This window comes from Rhipicephalus microplus, chromosome 6 (assembly GCF_043290135.1).
Source record: "Rhipicephalus microplus isolate Deutch F79 chromosome 6, USDA_Rmic, whole genome shotgun sequence".
NCBI lineage: Eukaryota > Metazoa > Arthropoda > Arachnida > Ixodida > Ixodidae > Rhipicephalus > Rhipicephalus microplus.
The window spans coordinates 84440134-84462722 of record NC_134705.1 but is presented as its reverse complement, the minus strand read 5'-3'; the positions used below and the strand labels follow the sequence as shown (position 1 = coordinate 84462722).

The following is a 22589-nucleotide window of genomic DNA, read 5'->3' as shown; positions in this document are numbered from 1 at the left end:
TCGGATTTACCCATGATACCGGGGTAAACGGCTTGGGTGCGTCGAGTGTCCGAGACGGTGGCGGCACGCCGCCCCGGCTGACGCGGTATTCGCGTGCAGGGAGTGCGCTAGCTGTGTTTACACTTACGATTGCTCTGGGAAAATAAATGTTTCCGTGTGTATTTCATATATGGAGGGTCTCTTTTATTTTGTTATGTTCACACGTACATACTCAAGTTTCTTATTTTTTTTAACGTTCCTACTCATATTAATAAAACTATTGAGGAAATTATCATTACTGTTTCGGAGGAAAGCTAGAAGTGTGTATACGATGTGTATGCATGTGCGATGTGTATGTATGTATGTGTGTAGAAGTGTGTATGTATGTGCCAAGCTATTTCCGCTTTTCGAATTCACCCGTTTCGCAACGAAAAATAAAAAAAGCCTCTAGAAAATGGGGTTTGGTTGGTGTTTCTGTTTACAGTTGCAGTGGCAAGCGAAGGCATTTTTATTTCACATCTTCACGCGGCGTCTGAACCTGAAGACGCGTGCTCTCGCCACGTCTACGCATCTACACTATTCCCCATCACAAATTAAAATCGCAAAGAACGCCACAGGACCCACTCCGCACACACCTGCTGTACGGTGGAGCGGCAAAGCCCCGATGTGCTTTTCCTATGTCCACTGACCTTTGGGGTTTGACGTCCCAAAACCACCATATGATTATGGGAAAATTTCGACCACCTGGGGTTCTTTCACGTGCACCCTAATCTGAGCACAGGGAAATGCAGCCGCCGCGGCCGGGATTCGATCCCACCACCTGCGGGTCAGCAGCCGAGTACCTTACGGCCATCAGACCACCACGGCGGGCATCGCCTTGTTGATCAAACACTTCATTTCTGAACACCATCTCATACCAGCTCATCCACCGTTGGCTCTCGTTAATTACAACGAACATCCTCGCACGCTCACCTCAATGGAATTGCCAGTTGCTGGAAGTTCCAAGAAAATTGCGCACTAGACGTTCGGACGCACCACGCACGTACCTGAAGCGACGTGGACCCCAGGACGCGTGAGATCACGCCCCGGGCGCGCTTTGCCTCCGTACCCACTCGTCACTCCTCACAGCTTCACTAAGCCGAGTATGTAGAAGTCGAAGAAGCAGAACAACAAACCAGCCAATCCCCCACAGTGGGTGTGAGCCACAAGTGAAGGTCAACAAAAACAAGCAACACCAGCGAGCGCAGTGACGAAGCTATCGTAATGGGGCGAAATAATCCACGAATATGGCTGCACGTTGACGCACGGTCGCATTTGTGCAACCACCCGTGTCTCCCGAAGACCGTCTGTCGCGCGTCTTCGACGAAAAGCGCAGGCGAGTACTTCTCCACTGATTTCCGCGACCACTTCACGACCGCCTTCGGCCGCCTCATGTCCGTCCGGCACGATCGACGGAGCGCCGCACCAGCGCCTCGTACACGCCACCATAGCACTCCTACCCCTCGGAATCAGCAAAACTCGGACGTTTTCGACCACGACAGACAGAACCTGCCGGCCCGTTGAACGCTTGAACGACATCGCAGCGTCAAGTCGCACACTCACGTTCCGTCACCCTCTGCCACATGATCCTTCATTCACCGGCTTCACAACCCACGCGGTAGACGTTTCGCACGCATTCCCGGGTCTGCCTTTCACGGCAGGACCTTCGTCGACCTCGGTGCGGTGTTCCGCCACGTCGGAACTTGCAAGGCATATGTTGAGCGTGCTGAAGCAGCCAAAGGCACCACCTTTTTGCCGATGATTGTGGGCGTCGTTGCAGAGGCGTTGCTTGGGCAGCCGGCATAGAAGCCATGTTGGATGGGTGACGTATTCACATTTTGCACAGTCATTTTTTTTTTTTTCCTTCCTTCCAGACTTTGGTGCTCGAGTTGGACATGTACACTATGCATCAGTTTTTAAAACAAATGCTGTAGCATCCCTCGCGACATGCCTGATAATGTTCGCCAGCAAGCATTTGGTGTGACGTCATGGGCGCATAGAGAGTACGCATGCAAGCAAGCACGCGTGGCTTCGACCTCTGGGAAAAAGAAGGTTTCAGTTTTAACATGTTTGTAAGCGAAACTAGAAACTTCAAGCGGACTGGGGATAAAAGCAATGCCGTGAAGCCAGCGCTGCCGCTGTCGGTGCACAATGCTGGTTGTGCATGGGTGGACGTCGGAATTGCTTTGCTACTGTTTGCCCGGCTTTTGGCCAGAACTAAGTACGAGGTGTGAAAGAATGGATTTTAATTACGTGCTAATGAATTGCATCGCTTCTCGGCCTTTTGGCTAAGATCAAAGTGTATGCAGGCGTTCCAGGATGCAGGCGTTCCAGGAGGCTCGGAGGGTCAAGGAGGAGAAGTACGCCCCTCTACAGCGTCATCTCCTCCAGCGGTTCCAGCGCGTCTCCGTCGACGCCATCGTCGTAGGCTGCCTCGGCTCGTGGGATCCGGCCAACGATCGTGTCTGCCGCAGGTTCTGCTCCAGGAGCTACCTGCGGACAATGAAAAGACTTTGCGTTTCAGACACGATCGCCGCCTCTACGGACATTTATCGTGGCCATATAGGCGTTTTGTAAATAGTTTTTTATTCGAGAAGCGATACCGCGTTTTTTATTGTTATACGCTTTTATTCATACTAACACCACTAACTCTTTTTTAGCCTTTTTGTTACCTGATTTTATTTATACACCTTTTATTACCGTTTCTTGTTCTGTTTTGTAACCATTTATGATGTTTGTGCATTAAGCATAATAAAATAAATTCTGTTCTTATCAGCTTAATATCTGATACGGATCCTATTTGGATCCAAGATATTAAACTTATTTTTGTGATGCGGCGGAGTGCTTGAAGCTTGCTTCACCTCCGCCACGGGTTGGCCCGGTATTGCACTACCTCCGGGATCGGCCCACTCACCCCCTGCGGGGTGAGTTCGACAATAAATTCAATGATAGAAGGAGTGTTCGGATTTACCCATGATACCGGGGTAAACGGCTTGGGTGCGTCGAGTGTCCGAGACGGTGGCGGCACGCCGCCCCGGCTGACGCGGTATTCGCGTGCAGGGAGTGCGCTAGCTGTGTTTACACTTACGATTGCTCTGGGAAAATAAATGTTTCCGTGTGTATTTCATATATGGAGGGTCTCTTTTATTTTGTTATGTTCACACGTACATACTCAAGTTTCTTATTTTTTTTAACGTTCCTACTCATATTAATAAAACTATTGAGGAAATTATCATTACTGTTTCGGAGGAAAGCTAGAAGTGTGTATACGATGTGTATGCATGTGCGATGTGTATGTATGTATGTGTGTAGAAGTGTGTATGTATGTGCCAAGCTATTTCCGCTTTTCGAATTCACCCGTTTCGCAACGAAAAATAAAAAAAGCCTCTAGAAAATGGGGTTTGGTTGGTGTTTCTGTTTACAGTTGCAGTGGCAAGCGAAGGCATTTTTATTTCACATCTTCACGCGGCGTCTGAACCTGAAGACGCGTGCTCTCGCCACGTCTACGCATCTACACTATTCCCCATCACAAATTAAAATCGCAAAGAACGCCACAGGACCCACTCCGCACACACCTGCTGTACGGTGGAGCGGCAAAGCCCCGATGTGCTTTTCCTATGTCCACTGACCTTTGGGGTTTGACGTCCCAAAACCACCATATGATTATGGGAAAATTTCGACCACCTGGGGTTCTTTCACGTGCACCCTAATCTGAGCACAGGGAAATGCAGCCGCCGCGGCCGGGATTCGATCCCACCACCTGCGGGTCAGCAGCCGAGTACCTTACGGCCATCAGACCACCACGGCGGGCATCGCCTTGTTGATCAAACACTTCATTTCTGAACACCATCTCATACCAGCTCATCCACCGTTGGCTCTCGTTAATTACAACGAACATCCTCGCACGCTCACCTCAATGGAATTGCCAGTTGCTGGAAGTTCCAAGAAAATTGCGCACTAGACGTTCGGACGCACCACGCACGTACCTGAAGCGACGTGGACCCCAGGACGCGTGAGATCACGCCCCGGGCGCGCTTTGCCTCCGTACCCACTCGTCACTCCTCACAGCTTCACTAAGCCGAGTATGTAGAAGTCGAAGAAGCAGAACAACAAACCAGCCAATCCCCCACAGTGGGTGTGAGCCACAAGTGAAGGTCAACAAAAACAAGCAACACCAGCGAGCGCAGTGACGAAGCTATCGTAATGGGGCGAAATAATCCACGAATATGGCTGCACGTTGACGCACGGTCGCATTTGTGCAACCACCCGTGTCTCCCGAAGACCGTCTGTCGCGCGTCTTCGACGAAAAGCGCAGGCGAGTACTTCTCCACTGATTTCCGCGACCACTTCACGACCGCCTTCGGCCGCCTCATGTCCGTCCGGCACGATCGACGGAGCGCCGCACCAGCGCCTCGTACACGCCACCATAGCACTCCTACCCCTCGGAATCAGCAAAACTCGGACGTTTTCGACCACGACAGACAGAACCTGCCGGCCCGTTGAACGCTTGAACGACATCGCAGCGTCAAGTCGCACACTCACGTTCCGTCACCCTCTGCCACATGATCCTTCATTCACCGGCTTCACAACCCACGCGGTAGACGTTTCGCACGCATTCCCGGGTCTGCCTTTCACGGCAGGACCTTCGTCGACCTCGGTGCGGTGTTCCGCCACGTCGGAACTTGCAAGGCATATGTTGAGCGTGCTGAAGCAGCCAAAGGCACCACCTTTTTGCCGATGATTGTGGGCGTCGTTGCAGAGGCGTTGCTTGGGCAGCCGGCGTAGAAGCCATGTTGGATGGGTGACGTATTCACATTTTGCACAGTCATTTTTTTTTTTTTCCTTCCTTCCAGACTTTGGTGCTCGAGTTGGACATGTACACTATGCATCAGTTTTTAAAACAAATGCTGTAGCAACCCTCGCGACATGCCTGATAATGTTCGCCAGCAAGCATTTGGTGTGACGTCATGGGCGCATAGAGAGTACGCATGCAAGCAAGCACGCGTGGCTTCGACCTCTGGGAAAAAGAAGGTTTCAGTTTTAACATGTTTGTAAGCGAAACTAGAAACTTCAAGCGGACTGGGGATAAAAGCAATGCCGTGAAGCCAGCGCTGCCGCTGTCGGTGCACAATGCTGGTTGTGCATGGGTGGACGTCGGAATTGCTTTGCTACTGTTTGCCCGGCTTTTGGCCAGAACTAAGTACGAGGTGTGAAAGAATGGATTTTAATTACGTGCTAATGAATTGCATCGCTTCTCGGCCTTTTGGCTAAGATCAAAGTGTAGTGTTGGCTTGTCCATCCTACTCCTGCTCTTTGTAGAAGCAATCGACCACCCGCCCGGTTAGTGCGGTGTCTTTCTCTGTCTCTTCTTGTGTTGTTGTTGTGTGCATGCCTTCTTAGCTTGTTCGAGCGACCAGCAACGACTGCCTGCGGATTCTTGGACCCCCCTGCTGACACTTGGTTCCTGCTGCCCTGGATTTCTGGCTCTGGTCATTGGTGAGATGCTAGTTCTTTAAAACACTTCTTTTTTGCCTGTCTTTTCCGCCCCCCTTTGGGGGGGTGGGTTCTCGTGCTCGGCAAGACGGGCTGCTCCAACCGGCCTTGCCGGCAGCTTCCCGTCTGAAAAGCACCCTTTTTCTTGTGTATTAGTTGGCTCAGCGGCCCTTGCATCATCTGCCCAAGTGATGTAAGATAGCGCAAGCCTTCCTTGCACGCTCTTTTTTTTTTCTTTCTTTCGGAGCGCGCCTCTACTCTGGACACCAGCGAGCGCCGCTGGTGACCACGTGGAAGCAGCATCTCCGCTCTCTCCTCTTTCTTCACTTTTCTCTCTCTTTTTTTTTCTTTTTTCTTCTCTCCTCTCTTCTACTTTCCGTCCACGTGGCCCGCGCTAAGGCTCCCCTCCCGCTCCCACTGTTGCCAGCTACACTAACAATGTAGCCAGGCGACTTTCTCTCTACTCTTGCACGCTCCTTTTTTTTTTTTTTCCGGAAGCGCCGCTGCTGACACGTGTCAGTAGAGGGCACGCTCAACCGGGTTCTCCTGCCTTCCCTTTTTTTTTCTTTTTTTTTCTCTTCTCTCACTCGCTCTCTTTCCTCTGTCTTCTTTACTAATTCCTTCTGGTACCCTCCTCTCTGCTGAGGCGGTCAGTACTCTCTCTGCCTTCTTGGGGCTGCCAGCTGCACTCACCATGTAGCGGGTAGCCCGCGACTCTCACTGGTGCGCACGCCGTGTTTTTTTTTTTTCTTTCTCTTCATTTTCTTTTTCTTCCTCTTCCTCTCTCGGCGAGCGCACCCCTCTTCTCTCTTCTCCCCCGACTAGGGGGAGGAGGTCACACACTCCCTCCTTTTCTTCCCCTTTGTCTTAGGTCGCCAGCTACACTTAAACATGGGTTGACGATCACCCCCCACCCCCACCTTTTTTTTTTTTTCCTTCTCTTCTTTCTCTATCTCCTCTCCATCTTTCTACTTTTCATTCAAGTGTACAGTGCCGTCTTTTATTGAAGTGTTTTTTCTCAAGATGCCTAAGTGTTCTCACAATGATGTACATCCTGCCGTGATAATCCTGTTTTCTTTAGAAGTGTTCGCCCACCAGTAGGTGATGTCCGAGGAGGTAGGTCCCCCGAATACAGGGGAGACCGGGACGCCCACTGCACCGAGGCCGCGAGATGCCCAAAACCAACCCCAGCTAGGCAAGGAGGGACAGACCCTTGATGTCTTCTTCCCAATCCCACACAGCTTCACCTGCCCCATAGACAAATGTGGGGTACGGTACTCCGGGATCAGCTGGACAAGCAGGCGACAAAGCTTGGTGCGGCATCTACTAGACGAGCATGAGCTCAAAGTAAAGGTGGCATACACCTGTACCCTATGCTCCACGACCGGCCTTGGGCTGCATCCCACACTCCACTCCTGCATCGCAAGAGGTAGACACGAGCTGTCGCCCCTCGACCTCAACAGGCACAAGTGTCCACAATGCCCTGCCACCATGACAACAAGGAAGGGACTGGACAACCACATGCGCAAACACAAAAGACAGGAAGCACAGCACATGAACGAGGGACCAACGACTTCAAGGACTTCGAGGGCGGCACCTACTGCAACTCCGACTGGCCGACCCCCCCGCGCTGCTGCCGGCAACCAAGCCACACGGACAATGACCCTTCGATCGTCACAGAGCTCCAACTCAACGACGTCAACGGGATCATCACCAAGCGAGGACAGCACGACACTGAGCGCAACGCCGGACTCTCCAGCACCAACAGAGCTGGCACTCACACCTTCCTCCCCCCTTCTAGGTGACTTGCAGGAAATCCCTGACCGGGTTTCGGCAACTACGGGCACCCCATCGCCCACGCCTAGCGAGGCCGCCACCGCGAGGAGCAGGTCTTCATGTGCCTCTCTGTTCTCACAGGTTGGAAATGCATCCTCCATCACGCCGAGTCTCAGGCAACATGAGTCACCGCACAGCGACACGGACCACGACAACCCACGGCGTTCCCGGCCACCATCACCGGACCGGGCCCTTACCCCTCTCCCTCCTCTCTTAGGCAGCACAGCTTGCTCTCCAAGCCAGAGCTCCAGGGATGCGACAATTCCATCAGCAACCAGCGAGGAGGAGTCACCACCAGAAGGGTCACGGTTTTCGTCCCGTCTCCAGCAGGATCCAGACACAGCCCGCGCTACTCAGAGGACCAGCCAGCAAGGAGCACCACAACAAAGCTTGGCAACAGCACAGGAGGACCCTCAAGCAAGTCCATCAGCCAGGAGTATCACCCACAGCGTCGACTCCCCCACACATCCAGCATCATCCGAGGGACTTTCGATAGACGACGCAGGCGGCGAATCACAGGACCCCGCCCCGCAGACAGTGAACCCCGGCGAGATCACCCTCTCCGGGCCAATCGACGACACAAGCGTACTCGCAGAACACAGCCAGCGAATCCGGCAACTGCTTCGGGAGCCCGCCACTGCTGAGCGCTGGGACGACTTCCTCTCCATCCTGGAGGAGGCCGTATCGGCGGTGAGGAAGGAGGCGAAAATTCCAGACAACCCTGCCGGTGGGAAACCCCGCGTCCCGACCAACCCGAACAACGCCCAGCAGATACAGAGCCTGTATCGTCGCAACCGCCGTCGGGCTGTTCGTATCATCGTACAGGGCGAAACCAAACTCTGCGAGATTCCGCTGGACAGACTGGAGCAACACTTTGCTGAAACATGGGCGCCGAAGGAAGGGAACACCCACCTGCTCCTTAACAAGGCTCGCCCGGACGACATGACAGAGATCTGCCTCGCCCGATTCACCAGCGACGAGGTGGCGGCCCGTCTTCGCAGATGCGAAAACACGGCCCCCGGCAGTGACAGGATCACCTACCGCCATTGGAAAGAACATGATCCTGAAGGTCTCTTTCTCTCCGCAGCATTCAACGTGTGCCTCCAGTACAAGCAAGTGCCCGACGCCTGGAAGGAAACGAGGACCATCCTCATCCACAAGAAGGGTGATCCGAGTGAGGTCACGAATTGGAGACCCATTGCCCTTGGGAACACCATCTCCAAGCTGTATGCGGGTTGCCTAGCTTCCCGCATGCAGCAGTGGGTGTGTGACCATGACGTGCTCTCGAGGTGTCAGAAGGGGTTCCTGCCGCACGACGGCGTGTTTGAACACAACTTCGTGCTGCAGGAGCGCCTGGACGCCGCGCGGGCCGGCGGTGGTGACCTTTGCGTGGCCTTTCTCGACTTCGCCAACGCATTTGGCTCAGTTCCGCACAACGCACTAATCGAGTCTCTTCGTGGTGCAGGTGCAGGAGAGGACTTCTGCGCAATCATCGCAGACCTCTACCGAGACAACGCCACCCGGATTGTCGCCGAAGCTGGGACAACGGCCCCAGTCACAATCTCCGCCGGAATTAGACAGGGCTGCCCACTGAGCGGCCTGCTCTTCAACTTGGTGCTCGATCCAGTCATTCGGGCGGTCCAAGGAGGTGAGAGGCAGCACAATGTGCTGGCTTACGCCGATGATTTGACCCCCTTGGCGGACAGCCCCAAGAAACTGCAGGACCGCATCAACGTCGTGGCGGCTCTCGCGGGCCAGCTGGGACTTCGGCTGAACCCCAAGAAGTGCAGAAGCCTGCACCTCTCTGGTAGGACTCCCGTAGGCACTAGGGACACGAAATTCTTCGTCGACGGAGAAGAGATCCCTCGCATCAGTGACTACGAGAGTCAATCTTTTCTAGGACGCCCCGTCGGGTTCAGCCTTCTCCAAGACCGCTCTAAGGTCGATGAGGCGATCTCCGTCGGCCGCACCCTGCTCGAGTCCATGCTTGCCCCATGGCAGCGAATTGATGCACTGAAAACTTTTGTCTTTCCAGCACTCAACTTCGCCATGCGGTGCGGACAAGTGGGCAAGGCGGAATGGGCCCGCCTAGACGACGCACTCCGGCCCCTGATAAAGAAAACTCTTTATCTTCCAGGTAACGCTGCAAACAACTACCTCTACGGCAGCGCAGCGGCCGGAGCAGCTGGAATCCCCCTCGCCGCAGACACAAGTGACGCCTGCCGCGTGGACAACGCCTTCAAGCTTCTGACCTCAGCCGATCTCGAGGTCCGGGAACTTGCCTTCGAAGCGCTAACCAAAATTGTCTCCAAGCGCATTCGCAGGCAGGCCACCAACGAGGAGCTCGCCTGCTACCTCAGCGGCGAAACGGAGGGCATTTTCCAGGCACGGCCGACACAACTGCAGTCCGTCTGGACCGAGGCTCGGAAGGCTTCCCGCAGGCTACACGTCACCTGGGAAATTTTCGAAGACGGGGGGACCAGCATCACGTGTGACGGAGAGGAAACTCTCACGTCAAAGAAACGACGAAAAGTGGTGAAAACGCTGCGCTTCCGAATGATGCGGGCACGCGATCGCTTCCTTCAAGAAATGCCCAATCAAGGGAAGGCAATGGAATGCGTCGCCGCAGACCCGAGCAGCTCCCACTTCATGCGCTCCGGCAAATTCACCCGCTTTTGCGACTGGCGCTTCATTCACAGGGCACGCCTGAACCTCCTACCTGTGAATGGAGCCAACCCATGGACCACCTCCGCCGACAAACGGTGCCGTGTGTGCAGTTACGCAGTGGAAACGCTGCCACACGTCCTGGGTCACTGCATGCGCCACAGCATGGCCTACACCAGTCGTCACAACAAGATTGTGGCGAGGGTGAAACAAGCCGCCAGCAAGAAGTTCACGGTCACGCATGAGAACAGAGCGGTTGGTACCACCAACCTTCGCCCCGACCTCGTTCTCGCCAGGGGGGAAGAGGCGATCATCGTGGACGTGACCTGCCCCTTTGACAACCGTCTCAAAGCACTCGAGGCAGCCCGACTGGAAAAGGAACGAAAATACGAACCAGTTCGGGACTTCTTGCTCCGCCGCTACCAGAGAGTCACGATCGAAGCAGTCGTCGTCGGCATGCTTGGCTCCTGGGACCCGGCAAATGACAGAGTTTTTAAAAAACTCTGCAGCCGGAGATATCTCCGGTTACTCAAGAAGCTTGCAGTGAGCGAGACCATTGCAGCTTCTCGGGAAGTGTACTGCGCACACGTGGCCATAAAGTGACTGTCACTCGCTGGGCCACGTGCTGACAAAGTCACCCTCCCAAAGACATCGCAAAAATAAGAGGTGATACTACACGACACACGCCCCTTTCACTTTTTTCTCCCCTGCTATTTCCTATTTTCACCTTCTCTATACACAGTTCACGATACACCACCTTCTTCCTTTCTGGTTGAAGGAACAAAAAATGAGAACAAGTTTTTCCTTTTCGGTCAGAAATGTTCCTAACATTTTTGAAAACCTCTGTTCTTATCAGCTTAATATCTGATACGGATCCTATTTGGATCCAAGATATTAAACTTATTTTTGTGATGCGGCGGAGTGCTTGAAGCTTGCTTCACCTTCGCCATGGGTTGGCCCGGTATTGCACTACCTCCGGGATCGGCCCACTCACCCCCTGCGGGGTGAGTTCGACAATAAATTCAATGATAGAAGGAGTGTTCGGATTTACCCATGATACCGGGGTAAACGGCTTGGGTGCGTCGAGTGTCCGAGACGGTGGCGGCACGCCGCCCCGGCTGACGCGGTATTCGCGTGCAGGGAGTGCGCTAGCTGTGTTTACACTTACGATTGCTCTGGGAAAATAAATGTTTCCGTGTGTATTTCATATATGGAGGGTCTCTTTTATTTTGTTATGTTCACACGTACATACTCAAGTTTCTTATTTTTTTTAACGTTCCTACTCATATTAATAAAACTATTGAGGAAATTATCATTACTGTTTCGGAGGAAAGCTAGAAGTGTGTATACGATGTGTATGCATGTGCGATGTGTATGTATGTATGTGTGTAAAAGTGTGTATGTATGTGCCAAGCTATTTCCGCTTTTCGAATTCACCCGTTTCGCAACGAAAAATAAAAAAAGCCTCTAGAAAATGGGGTTTGGTTGGTGTTTCTGTTTACAGTTGCAGTGGCAAGCGAAGGCATTTTTATTTCACATCTTCACGCGGCGTCTGAACCTGAAGACGCGTGCTCTCGCCACGTCTACGCATCTACACTATTCCCCATCACAAATTAAAATCGCAAAGAACGCCACAGGACCCACTCCGCACACACCTGCTGTACGGTGGAGCGGCAAAGCCCCGATGTGCTTTTCCTATGTCCACTGACCTTTGGGGTTTGACGTCCCAAAACCACCATATGATTATGGCAAAATTTCGACCACCTGGGGTTCTTTCACGTGCACCCTAATCTGAGCACAGGGAAATGCAGCCGCCGCGGCCGGGATTCGATCCCACCACCTGCGGGTCAGCAGCCGAGTACCTTACGGCCATCAGACCACCACGGCGGGCATCGCCTTGTTGATCAAACACTTCATTTCTGAACACCATCTCATACCAGCTCATCCACCGTTGGCTCTCGTTAATTACAACGAACATCCTCGCACGCTCACCTCAATGGAATTGCCAGTTGCTGGAAGTTCCAAGAAAATTGCGCACTAGACGTTCGGACGCACCACGCACGTACCTGAAGCGACGTGGACCCCAGGACGCGTGAGATCACGCCCCGGGCGCGCTTTGCCTCCGTACCCACTCGTCACTCCTCACAGCTTCACTAAGCCGAGTATGTAGAAGTCGAAGAAGCAGAACAACAAACCAGCCAATCCCCCACAGTGGGTGTGAGCCACAAGTGAAGGTCAACAAAAACAAGCAACACCAGCGAGCGCAGTGACGAAGCTATCGTAATGGGGCGAAATAATCCACGAATATGGCTGCACGTTGACGCACGGTCGCATTTGTGCAACCACCCGTGTCTCCCGAAGACCGTCTGTCGCGCGTCTTCGACGAAAAGCGCAGGCGAGTACTTCTCCACTGATTTCCGCGACCACTTCACGACCGCCTTCGGCCGCCTCATGTCCGTCCGGCACGATCGACGGAGCGCCGCACCAGCGCCTCGTACACGCCACCATAGCACTCCTACCCCTCGGAATCAGCAAAACTCGGACGTTTTCGACCACGACAGACAGAACCTGCCGGCCCGTTGAACGCTTGAACGACATCGCAGCGTCAAGTCGCACACTCACGTTCCGTCACCCTCTGCCACATGATCCTTCATTCACCGGCTTCACAACCCACGCGGTAGACGTTTCGCACGCATTCCCGGGTCTGCCTTTCACGGCAGGACCTTCGTCGACCTCGGTGCGGTGTTCCGCCACGTCGGAACTTGCAAGGCATATGTTGAGCGTGCTGAAGCAGCCAAAGGCACCACCTTTTTGCCGATGATTGTGGGCGTCGTTGCAGAGGCGTTGCTTGGGCAGCCGGCGTAGAAGCCATGTTGGATGGGTGACGTATTCACATTTTGCACAGTCATTTTTTTTTTTTCCTTCCTTCCAGACTTTGGTGCTCGAGTTGGACATGTACACTATGCATCAGTTTTTAAAACAAATGCTGTAGCATCCCTCGCGACATGCCTGATAATGTTCGCCAGCAAGCATTTGGTGTGACGTCATGGGCGCATAGAGAGTACGCATGCAAGCAAGCACGCGTGGCTTCGACCTCTGGGAAAAAGAAGGTTTCAGTTTTAACATGTTTGTAAGCGAAACTAGAAACTTCAAGCGGACTGGGGATAAAAGCAATGCCGTGAAGCCAGCGCTGCCGCTGTCGGTGCACAATGCTGGTTGTGCATGGGTGGACGTCGGAATTGCTTTGCTACTGTTTGCCCGGCTTTTGGCCAGAACTAAGTACGAGGTGTGAAAGAATGGATTTTAATTACGTGCTAATGAATTGCATCGCTTCTCGGCCTTTTGGCTAAGATCAAAGTGCCGCAACTCGGTGTCCCCCGACACCGAGTTGCGGCAGATGGCCTTGGATGACGCCTACGCAACCGCCACTGCCCGCCTCGGTTGGGAGGTTACCCGCTTCGAGCTGGAGGCCTACCTCGGGGGATCGCTTGAGGACGGGTTCCGGGTCCCGGCCAACCAGTTGCGGTCCGTGTGGACGAATGCCCGCAAGGCGTCCCGCCACTACAACGTCGCCTGGACCCTGGATCCTGGCGGCGTTCGGCTCACCTGCGGTGACGCGACGATAACTCCGCAGCACCGGTGTCGCGTCATGCGAACGCTGCGTGAGATCCTGGCCAGAGAACGGGACCGCGCCCTGCACGACCTCCCCAACCAGGGGAAGGTGCTGGCCTGCGTGGCGGCTGATCGTGCCAGTTCCCATTTCATGCGGACGGGCGCCTTCACCACCTTCGCGGACTGGCGGTTCGTGCACAGGGCCCGCCTGAACCTGCTCCCACTCAACGGCGCTCGCATGTGGGGCGCACCGGACAGGGACCAGCGGTGCCGCGTCTGCGGGTACGTGAGGGAGACGCTGCCGCATGTGGTGTGCCACTGCATGCCCCGCAGTGCGCTCTACCGGGCCCGCCACGACGCCATCGTCAACCGTGTCCGGACCGCCGCCTCCCGTGAGTTCACGGTGGCCTTCGACAACCAGGCCGTCGGAGACACGGGCCTGCGTCCGGATCTCGTCCTGGTGCGTGGCGAAGAGGCTATTGTCATCGACGTCACGTGCCCGTTCGAGAATACGCCGGATGCATTCGAGAACGCCCGTAACGCCAAGCTGGCTCATTACGAGCCGGTAGTGGCGTTTCTCCGTCGCCGGTACCAGCGGGTCACCATGGACGCCGTCATCGTGGGAGCCCTCGGCGCTTGGGACTCTAGGAACGACCGTGTGCTTCGGCGCATATGTTCGCGTCCCTACTTGCGCCTATTTAAAAAACTATGCGTGAGTGAAGTGATTGCCGCATCACGAGGCATTTATCACGAACACTTAAGGCAGTCGAATTAAACTCTGCGTGCGCGTCCCTAGGATGATACAAATGCATTATCATTGCATGATATGCAAGAACTCGTTCCCGACCATGTGCGAACTCCCCAAGTGTGTCCTTTTATGTGTCCTGAAAGCGTTGATTGTTACGCGCCATTTCCTGTCTTGGATGTTGCGCTAACTTCAATTATGTTGCGGTGAAGAAGCCATGTCTTATAGTCGGACTCATTCACTTACGGCCCCAAGAAACATTAATAAAGCTATCTGTTCTTATCAGCTTAATATCTGATACGGATCCTATTTGGATCCAAGATATTAAACTTATTTTTGTGATGCGGCGGAGTGCTTGAAGCTTGCTTCACCTCCGCCACGGGTTGGCCCGGTATTGCACTACCTCCGGGATCGGCCCACTCACCCCCTGCGCTTCTCGGCCTTTTGGCTAAGATCAAAGTGTAGTCGTGTGGCTTGACCGCCCTGCACTTTCGATCTTCGTGGAAGCAACCGGAACCCGCCCGGTTACAGCGGCGTCTTTATCCCTTCTCTCACCCAGCCCTATCCACGGCTACCACTGCTCTTGGGTGCCTGCTGCCTGCTGTTGCTGCCCGGATTGCTGCCTGCCTGCCTGGTGTTTCGCTGCCATCACCGCCTGGTCCTGCTCGCCTGGTGTCGGCGCTCGCTCCGCCGCCTGCTGCCTGGGTCCGCTCTCCTCCTCGCCGCCTGCCCAGCGGCGCTCGCTCGTCGCTGGCCTCGCCGCCCGCTCCGCTGCTTGCTCCCGCCTGCTGCCTGCTCGCCGCCTGCCCGCTCGCCGCCTGCCTAGCGGCGCTTGCTCGCTGCTACCGCCCGGGGCCGCCTGCTTGCCCCCTGCTCCCGCCTGCTGCTCCGGCGCCTCGCCAGCTATGTGGTCGCCCTGCTGGCCTCCCTGCCGCTGCTCCCGGAGACTCTCCCTGACCAGCGGTGGTCGCCGCGTCCCATGAGGCCGTCCTGATCTTCTGGCCGTCCCGCTTAGCGGGGCCGCTGGAACATGGCCTCCGGGGGCAACCCTGCTCCCGACGACAGCGAGGACGATGGCGACCCTCCCGTCCAGGAGCGCCAGCCTGAGCGTGAGGGTACCACCCTCACGCTCTTCTTTCCACTCCCGGCGACGTTTCTATGCTGCGAGGAGGGCTGCGCGACCGCCTACAACCCAGAAGTGTGGACGTCGCGCCGCCAGTCGCTGCAGCGGCACCTCGAAGGGGAGCATGGCGTGCGCATAACCCGGACGGTATACAACTGCACCATTTGCGGCGCTACGCTGGGGAAACGGCCGACAACGCATGGCTGCCTGGTGAACCTTCCAGCTGCTGCCCCTCCCCCCCCTCACCGGCACCAGTGTCCGACTTGCTCGAGCTCCTTCACGTCAAGGAAGGGGCTCTACAATCATGAGCAACGGCACCGTAGGGAGGAGGCACTTTTGGCCCGGCAGAACGCTACTGCCGGTCCACCACCAGCAGCCGCTGTGGCCGGTCCTTCAGGAGAGTCCTGCCGTGCAGGGGACACCAGGACGCCACCTCATCAGCCTCCACCTGGACCGGCTACACCCCCACATCCCCCCCTTTTGTCGGCGGTTTCCCCCACGCGGGCTGAAGGCGAGCTGACGGCGGACCAATGCCCCCCTGCCCCAAGCACCGTGAGCGGGCCTCCCTCACAGGAGGTCACATCTGCTCCTATGGATGGAGATGGGGCCCTGGGGGAGCTTCCACTCGGAGCGACGCCCGACTCTGCGGACGACGACGGCACGGAGAGCGCGCCTGTACACCAGGCGGACAATACGGGTGACGACCAGCCGGGTGATGACTCCAACCAGGCAGTACCGGCAGGCGATGACGTCAGCTCCTCGGAGGAGTACGCCAGCCCAGCTGTGGACGACACCGAGGAGCCAGCTAACCAGCAGATGGGGCGCGTCGTCGAGTTGTCGGCGCCTACCGAGCAGGCGACGACACTCGCAAACAACTTTGGCGAAGCGGGGCGAGAACCCGCCGAACCGACAGCGCCCCATGGTGACGTCACCGGCAGCAACTACGGTACACAGGACGAGGCAGCTGACACCCTGGGGCCCGAGAGTGCCTGGTTCCTGGCGGAGGTGACGGCAGAGCTACGAGACCTTGGCCGGAGCCCTGTGTCGGAGGAGCAATGGGCGCGGTTCGAGCCCATCCTGGACCGCGCCGAGGCAGCCATCGTTGACCATCTTCGGCTGCCCTGTCGGGGCTCACGCCAAACACCACCTCGGCGTGAGATAAACCCCGACAATGCTTCTCTCATACAGGGACTTTACAGGAGAAACCGGCGACGGGCTGTCCGCCTCATCGCGGAGGGCCCGTCCGAGCTCTGCCCCATCAACCCAGGCACCCTTCAAGGCCACTTCACTGAACTCTGGGCCCCGGTAGCCGTGGACACAACGCTCCTCAGGTCACGAGCCCCCACAACAGAGGAGATGGACACGTGCCCCTTCCTGCCAGACGAAGTCGCAGCCAAGCTCCGAAGGTGCGAAAGCACAGCTCCTGGGGAGGACCGTCTGACCTACCACCACTGGAGGCAGGTGGATCCTGACGGGCGGTTCCTGGCGGCGGTGTTCAACATCTGTCTCTTACACCGCCGCACACCCCAGAGCTGGAAATCATCGAGGACGATCCTGATTTACAAGAAAGGCGACCGCGAGGATCCTACAAACTGGCGACCCATTGCCCTTGGTCGAACGATCGCCAAACTGTATGCCGGGTGTCTCACGACCCGGCTGCAGCGGTGGTTGGGCGACCATGCGGTCTTGTCCAGGTGTCAGAAGGGCTTCCTGCCGTACGATGGGGTGTTTGAACACAACTTCGTGCTGCAGGGACGCCTGGATGACGCCAGGACAAAAGGTGGGGAGCTGTGCGTGGGTTTCCTCGACTACGCCAATGCCTTTGGCTCGGTCGCCCATCAGGCCCTCGTTGAGGCTGTCCGCGGCGCCGGCGCAGGGGAGACCTTCGCGGAGATCGTGGAGGAGCTCTACCGCGCCAACACCACCTGCGTCGTGGCAGCAGCTGGCACCACGGAGCCTATCCCCATCAGAGCTGGCCTGAGGCAGGGATGTCCACTGAGCGGCCTGCTATTCAACTTGGTGGTGGATCCAGTCATCAGGGCAGTGCAGGGAGGCGATAAGCAGCACAACATCCTTGCTTACGCCGATGATCTGACTCTGCTCGCTGCGGACCCCACCACCTTGCAGCGCCGTCTCAACGTCGTGACAGCCCTCTCGGACCGGCTGGGACTGCGACTCAAGCCCGCCAAGTGCCGCACCCTCCACCTATCCGGGCGCTATCCGGTGGGCACACGGCCCACCACTTTCACCGTTGGAGGCGTCCCGGTTCCGGCACTGGCGGACTACGAGGGGCATCGTTTCCTGGGGCGACCTGTGGGCTTTCGGGTCCTCCCGGATCAAACGACCGTCGACGAGGCCATCCACCTGGGCAGGAAGCTACTCTCCTCAATGCTCACCCCGTGGCAGAGGCTGGATGCAATTAAAACTTTTTTATATCCAGCTCTCAACTTCGCCATGCGGGTGGGCCTCGCCAGCAAGGGAGAGTGGCAGCGTCTGGATGACGAGCTCCGCCCCCTCATCAAGAAGACCCTGTACGTTCCGGCCAGAGCATCCAACGACTATGTGTACGGGAGCGCACGGGCCGGCACTGCAGGGATCCCTTTGGCGGCGGAGCTGAGTGACATCTGCCGGGTGGACGGGGCCTTCAAGCTCCTGACGTCGACGGACTCGGAGGTTCGGGAGCGGGCAAGGGAGGCGCTGCACCAGGTGGTCTCCAGGCGGCTCCGACGCGAGGCTGACGACGAGGACATCGAGGCCTACCTCTCGGGCGACACGGAAGGCGACTTCAGACAGACCCCATCTCAACTTCAGTCTGTCTGGACGGAGGCCCGCAAAGCCTCCCGTCGCCTAACTGTCGCCTGGGAGCTACAAGACCAGGGCGCCCGCATCACCTGCGGGGAGGCCACGGTGTCCGCGCGGAACCGGAACAAGCTGGTGAAAACTCTCCGGGCCATCCTCAGCCAGAACCGGGACCGTTCCCTCGAGGCGAAGCCAAACCAGGGCAAGGCGATGGCGTGTGTAGCGGCGGACCCCGCTAACTCCCACTTCATGCGGACCGGCCGCTACACCAGGTTCAAGGAGTGGCGCTTCATTCATCGAGCTCGGCTTAATCTCCTCCCCCTCAATGGCACACGTACCTGGGTACCTGCAGCAGATAAACGGTGCCGACGCTGCGGGTACAGGGAGGAGACGCTACCACACGTACTCTGCCATTGTATGCGGCAGAGCCGGGCAATGACGGAGCGCCACAACGCCATCGTCGCACGTATCAAGAAGGCTGCCCTGGGAAGGTTCACCGTCATCGGGGAGAACCAACAGGTCGGACTTCCCGGCCTGCGCCCTGACCTGGTCCTGGCACGAGGCGAGGAAGCCTTGATCCTGGACGTCTGCTGCCCTTTCGACAACAGACTGCAGGCGTTCCAGGAAGCCCGGAGGCTTAAGGAGGAGAAGTACGCCCCCTTACAGCGACATCTCCTCCGACGGTTCCAGCGCGTCTCCGTCGAAGCCATCGTCGTCGGCTGCCTGGGGTCGTGGGATCCGGCTAACGATCGTGTCACGCGCAGACTGTGTTCCAAGAACTATCTGCGAACAATGAAACGCTTGTGCGTCAGTGACACGATCGCGGCTTCCACGGACATTTACCGCCGCCACATCGGTGTACAGTGACTTTATATATAGCCAAAGTTTTTTTAGAGTTGCGATTTTTTCATGTTTTTAGACTTATACACCTCTACAGTTTTACCGTTTTTAACGTATTTGTTCTAACCGTTTTTAACCCTTTCGTTACCAGATTTTAACTTATACACTTATACAAAGTTTTCTTTTTGAGTTTTTTCCTAACCATTATGATGTTTTTGTACGTAAAAATTGAATAAAAAGTCTGTTCTTATCAGCTTAATATCTGATACGGATCCTATTTGGATCCAAGATATTAAACTTATTTTTGTGATGCGGCGGAGTGCTTGAAGCTTGCTTCACCTCCGCCACGGGTTGGCCCGGTATTGCACTACCTCCGGGATCGGCCCACTCACCCCCTGCGGGGTGAGTTCGACAATAAATTCAATGATAGAAGGAGTGTTCGGATTTACCCATGATACCGGGGTAAACGGCTTGGGTGCGTCGAGTGTCCGAGACGGTGGCGGCACGCCGCCCCGGCTGACGCGGTATTCGCGTGCAGGGAGTGCGCTAGCTGTGTTTACACTTACGATTGCTCTGGGAAAATAAATGTTTCCGTGTGTATTTCATATATGGAGGGTCTCTTTTATTTTGTTATGTTCACACGTACATACTCAAGTTTCTTATTTTTTTTAACGTTCCTACTCATATTAATAAAACTATTGAGGAAATTATCATTACTGTTTCGGAGGAAAGCTAGAAGTGTGTATACGATGTGTATGCATGTGCGATGTGTATGTATGTATGTGTGTAGAAGTGTGTATGTATGTGCCAAGCTATTTCCGCTTTTCGAATTCACCCGTTTCGCAACGAAAAATAAAAAAAGCCTCTAGAAAATGGGGTTTGGTTGGTGTTTCTGTTTACAGTTGCAGTGGCAAGCGAAGGCATTTTTATTTCACATCTTCACGCGGCGTCTGAACCTGAAGACGCGTGCTCTCGCCACGTCTACGCATCTACACTATTCCCCATCACAAATTAAAATCGCAAAGAACGCCACAGGACCCACTCCGCACACACCTGCTGTACGGTGGAGCGGCAAAGCCCCGATGTGCTTTTCCTATGTCCACTGACCTTTGGGGTTTGACGTCCCAAAACCACCATATGATTATGGGAAAATTTCGACCACCTGGGGTTCTTTCACGTGCACCCTAATCTGAGCACAGGGAAATGCAGCCGCCGCGGCCGGGATTCGATCCCACCACCTGCGGGTCAGCAGCCGAGTACCTTACGGCCATCAGACCACCACGGCGGGCATCGCCTTGTTGATCAAACACTTCATTTCTGAACACCATCTCATACCAGCTCATCCACCGTTGGCTCTCGTTAATTACAACGAACATCCTCGCACGCTCACCTCAATGGAATTGCCAGTTGCTGGAAGTTCCAAGAAAATTGCGCACTAGACGTTCGGACGCACCACGCACGTACCTGAAGCGACGTGGACCCCAGGACGCGTGAGATCACGCCCCGGGCGCGCTTTGCCTCCGTACCCACTCGTCACTCCTCACAGCTTCACTAAGCCGAGTATGTAGAAGTCGAAGAAGCAGAACAACAAACCAGCCAATCCCCCACAGTGGGTGTGAGCCACAAGTGAAGGTCAACAAAAACAAGCAACACCAGCGAGCGCAGTGACGAAGCTATCGTAATGGGGCGAAATAATCCACGAATATGGCTGCACGTTGACGCACGGTCGCATTTGTGCAACCACCCGTGTCTCCCGAAGACCGTCTGTCGCGCGTCTTCGACGAAAAGCGCAGGCGAGTACTTCTCCACTGATTTCCGCGACCACTTCACGACCGCCTTCGGCCGCCTCATGTCCGTCCGGCACGATCGACGGAGCGCCGCACCAGCGCCTCGTACACGCCACCATAGCACTCCTACCCCTCGGAATCAGCAAAACTCGGACGTTTTCGACCACGACAGACAGAACCTGCCGGCCCGTTGAACGCTTGAACGACATCGCAGCGTCAAGTCGCACACTCACGTTCCGTCACCCTCTGCCACATGATCCTTCATTCACCGGCTTCACAACCCACGCGGTAGACGTTTCGCACGCATTCCCGGGTCTGCCTTTCACGGCAGGACCTTCGTCGACCTCGGTGCGGTGTTCCGCCACGTCGGAACTTGCAAGGCATATGTTGAGCGTGCTGAAGCAGCCAAAGGCACCACCTTTTTGCCGATGATTGTGGGCGTCGTTGCAGAGGCGTTGCTTGGGCAGCCGGCGTAGAAGCCATGTTGGATGGGTGACGTATTCACATTTTGCACAGTCATTTTTTTTTTTTTCCTTCCTTCCAGACTTTGGTGCTCGAGTTGGACATGTACACTATGCATCAGTTTTTAAAACAAATGCTGTAGCATCCCTCGCGACATGCCTGATAATGTTCGCCAGCAAGCATTTGGTGTGACGTCATGGGCGCATAGAGAGTACGCATGCAAGCAAGCACGCGTGGCTTCGACCTCTGGGAAAAAGAAGGTTTCAGTTTTAACATGTTTGTAAGCGAAACTAGAAACTTCAAGCGGACTGGGGATAAAAGCAATGCCGTGAAGCCAGCGCTGCCGCTGTCGGTGCACAATGCTGGTTGTGCATGGGTGGACGTCGGAATTGCTTTGCTACTGTTTGCCCGGCTTTTGGCCAGAACTAAGTACGAGGTGTGAAAGAATGGATTTTAATTACGTGCTAATGAATTGCATCGCTTCTCGGCCTTTTGGCTAAGATCAAAGTGTGATAAGAACAGAGTGCTTTTATTGATGTTCAATACAAGTCTTGTAGTGACTGTAAATGCACTCGTTTGTGATTTTGGTGAGACCAGGACCGACGGCAGGAAAGTGCCCCAGAACAGTGATGCCAGAAGATGAACCCTGTTAGACGTAGTCCAGGATCAAGAAAAGCACCAGGTAGGCTCCGGATGTGATGTTTTCAGGAACACTGCGACCAGGGAACTCGTGCCGGACAGGAACCCATGTGTTGTGATTTGATGGTGGTGATCAGTTGATCAAGGAGGGGACCAGGCTTCGTAGTGGTAGATTACTGTCAGTTGCGGCCGTGGCCGACGTGGGTGTGGTAAACGGACCGAGACGCCGCCACCACCTCGCTGACGCAAAGTTTCTTCATCAGGCGCAGATAAGATCTGGAGCACAGTCGCCTTAGGACTTGGTCGTTGGCCGGATCCCAGGCGCCAAGTGTTCCAACGATGACCGCGGCCACCGTCACTCTCTGGTAGCGTCGGCGGAGGTAGGCAGCGACGGGTTCGTACTTGGCGAGCTTGTCGTTGCGGGCGTTCGAGAAGGCCTCTGGTGTATTTTCGAATGGACAAGCCACGTCAATCACCAAGGCCTCCTCGCCGCGCACAACGACCAGGTCAGGGCGTAGGCCAGTGTCGCCGACGAACCGGTTCTCGTAAGCCACCGTGAATTGACGGGTTG

General features: G+C 55.5%; 1 protein-coding gene, 2 non-coding genes and 2 pseudogenes across 3 annotated transcripts; all 5 read left to right on the top strand.

The window, feature by feature from the left end:
- The first annotated feature begins 2746 nt into the window (after nucleotides 1-2746).
- LOC142766311 (U2 spliceosomal RNA) lies at nucleotides 2747-2933 on the top strand. Its single transcript, XR_012884487.1, has one exon. It is a non-coding gene; the product is annotated as a U2 spliceosomal RNA (small nuclear RNA).
- Nucleotides 2934-10827: 7894 nt separating this feature from the next.
- LOC142766453 (U2 spliceosomal RNA) lies at nucleotides 10828-11006 on the top strand (annotated as a pseudogene).
- Nucleotides 11007-14604: 3598 nt separating this feature from the next.
- On the top strand, nucleotides 14605-14793 carry LOC142766279 (U2 spliceosomal RNA). The gene has a single exon (XR_012884460.1). It is a non-coding gene; the product is annotated as a U2 spliceosomal RNA (small nuclear RNA).
- Nucleotides 14794-17837: 3044 nt separating this feature from the next.
- On the top strand, nucleotides 17838-19157 carry LOC142765929 (uncharacterized). The gene has a single exon (XM_075867733.1). The coding sequence runs from the start codon at nucleotides 17880-17882 to the stop codon at nucleotides 19155-19157; it is 1278 nt and encodes a 425-aa protein (XP_075723848.1). The 5' UTR covers nucleotides 17838-17879.
- Nucleotides 19158-19307: 150 nt separating this feature from the next.
- On the top strand, nucleotides 19308-19523 carry LOC142766314 (U2 spliceosomal RNA; annotated as a pseudogene).
- The last annotated feature ends 3066 nt before the right edge of the window (nucleotides 19524-22589 follow it).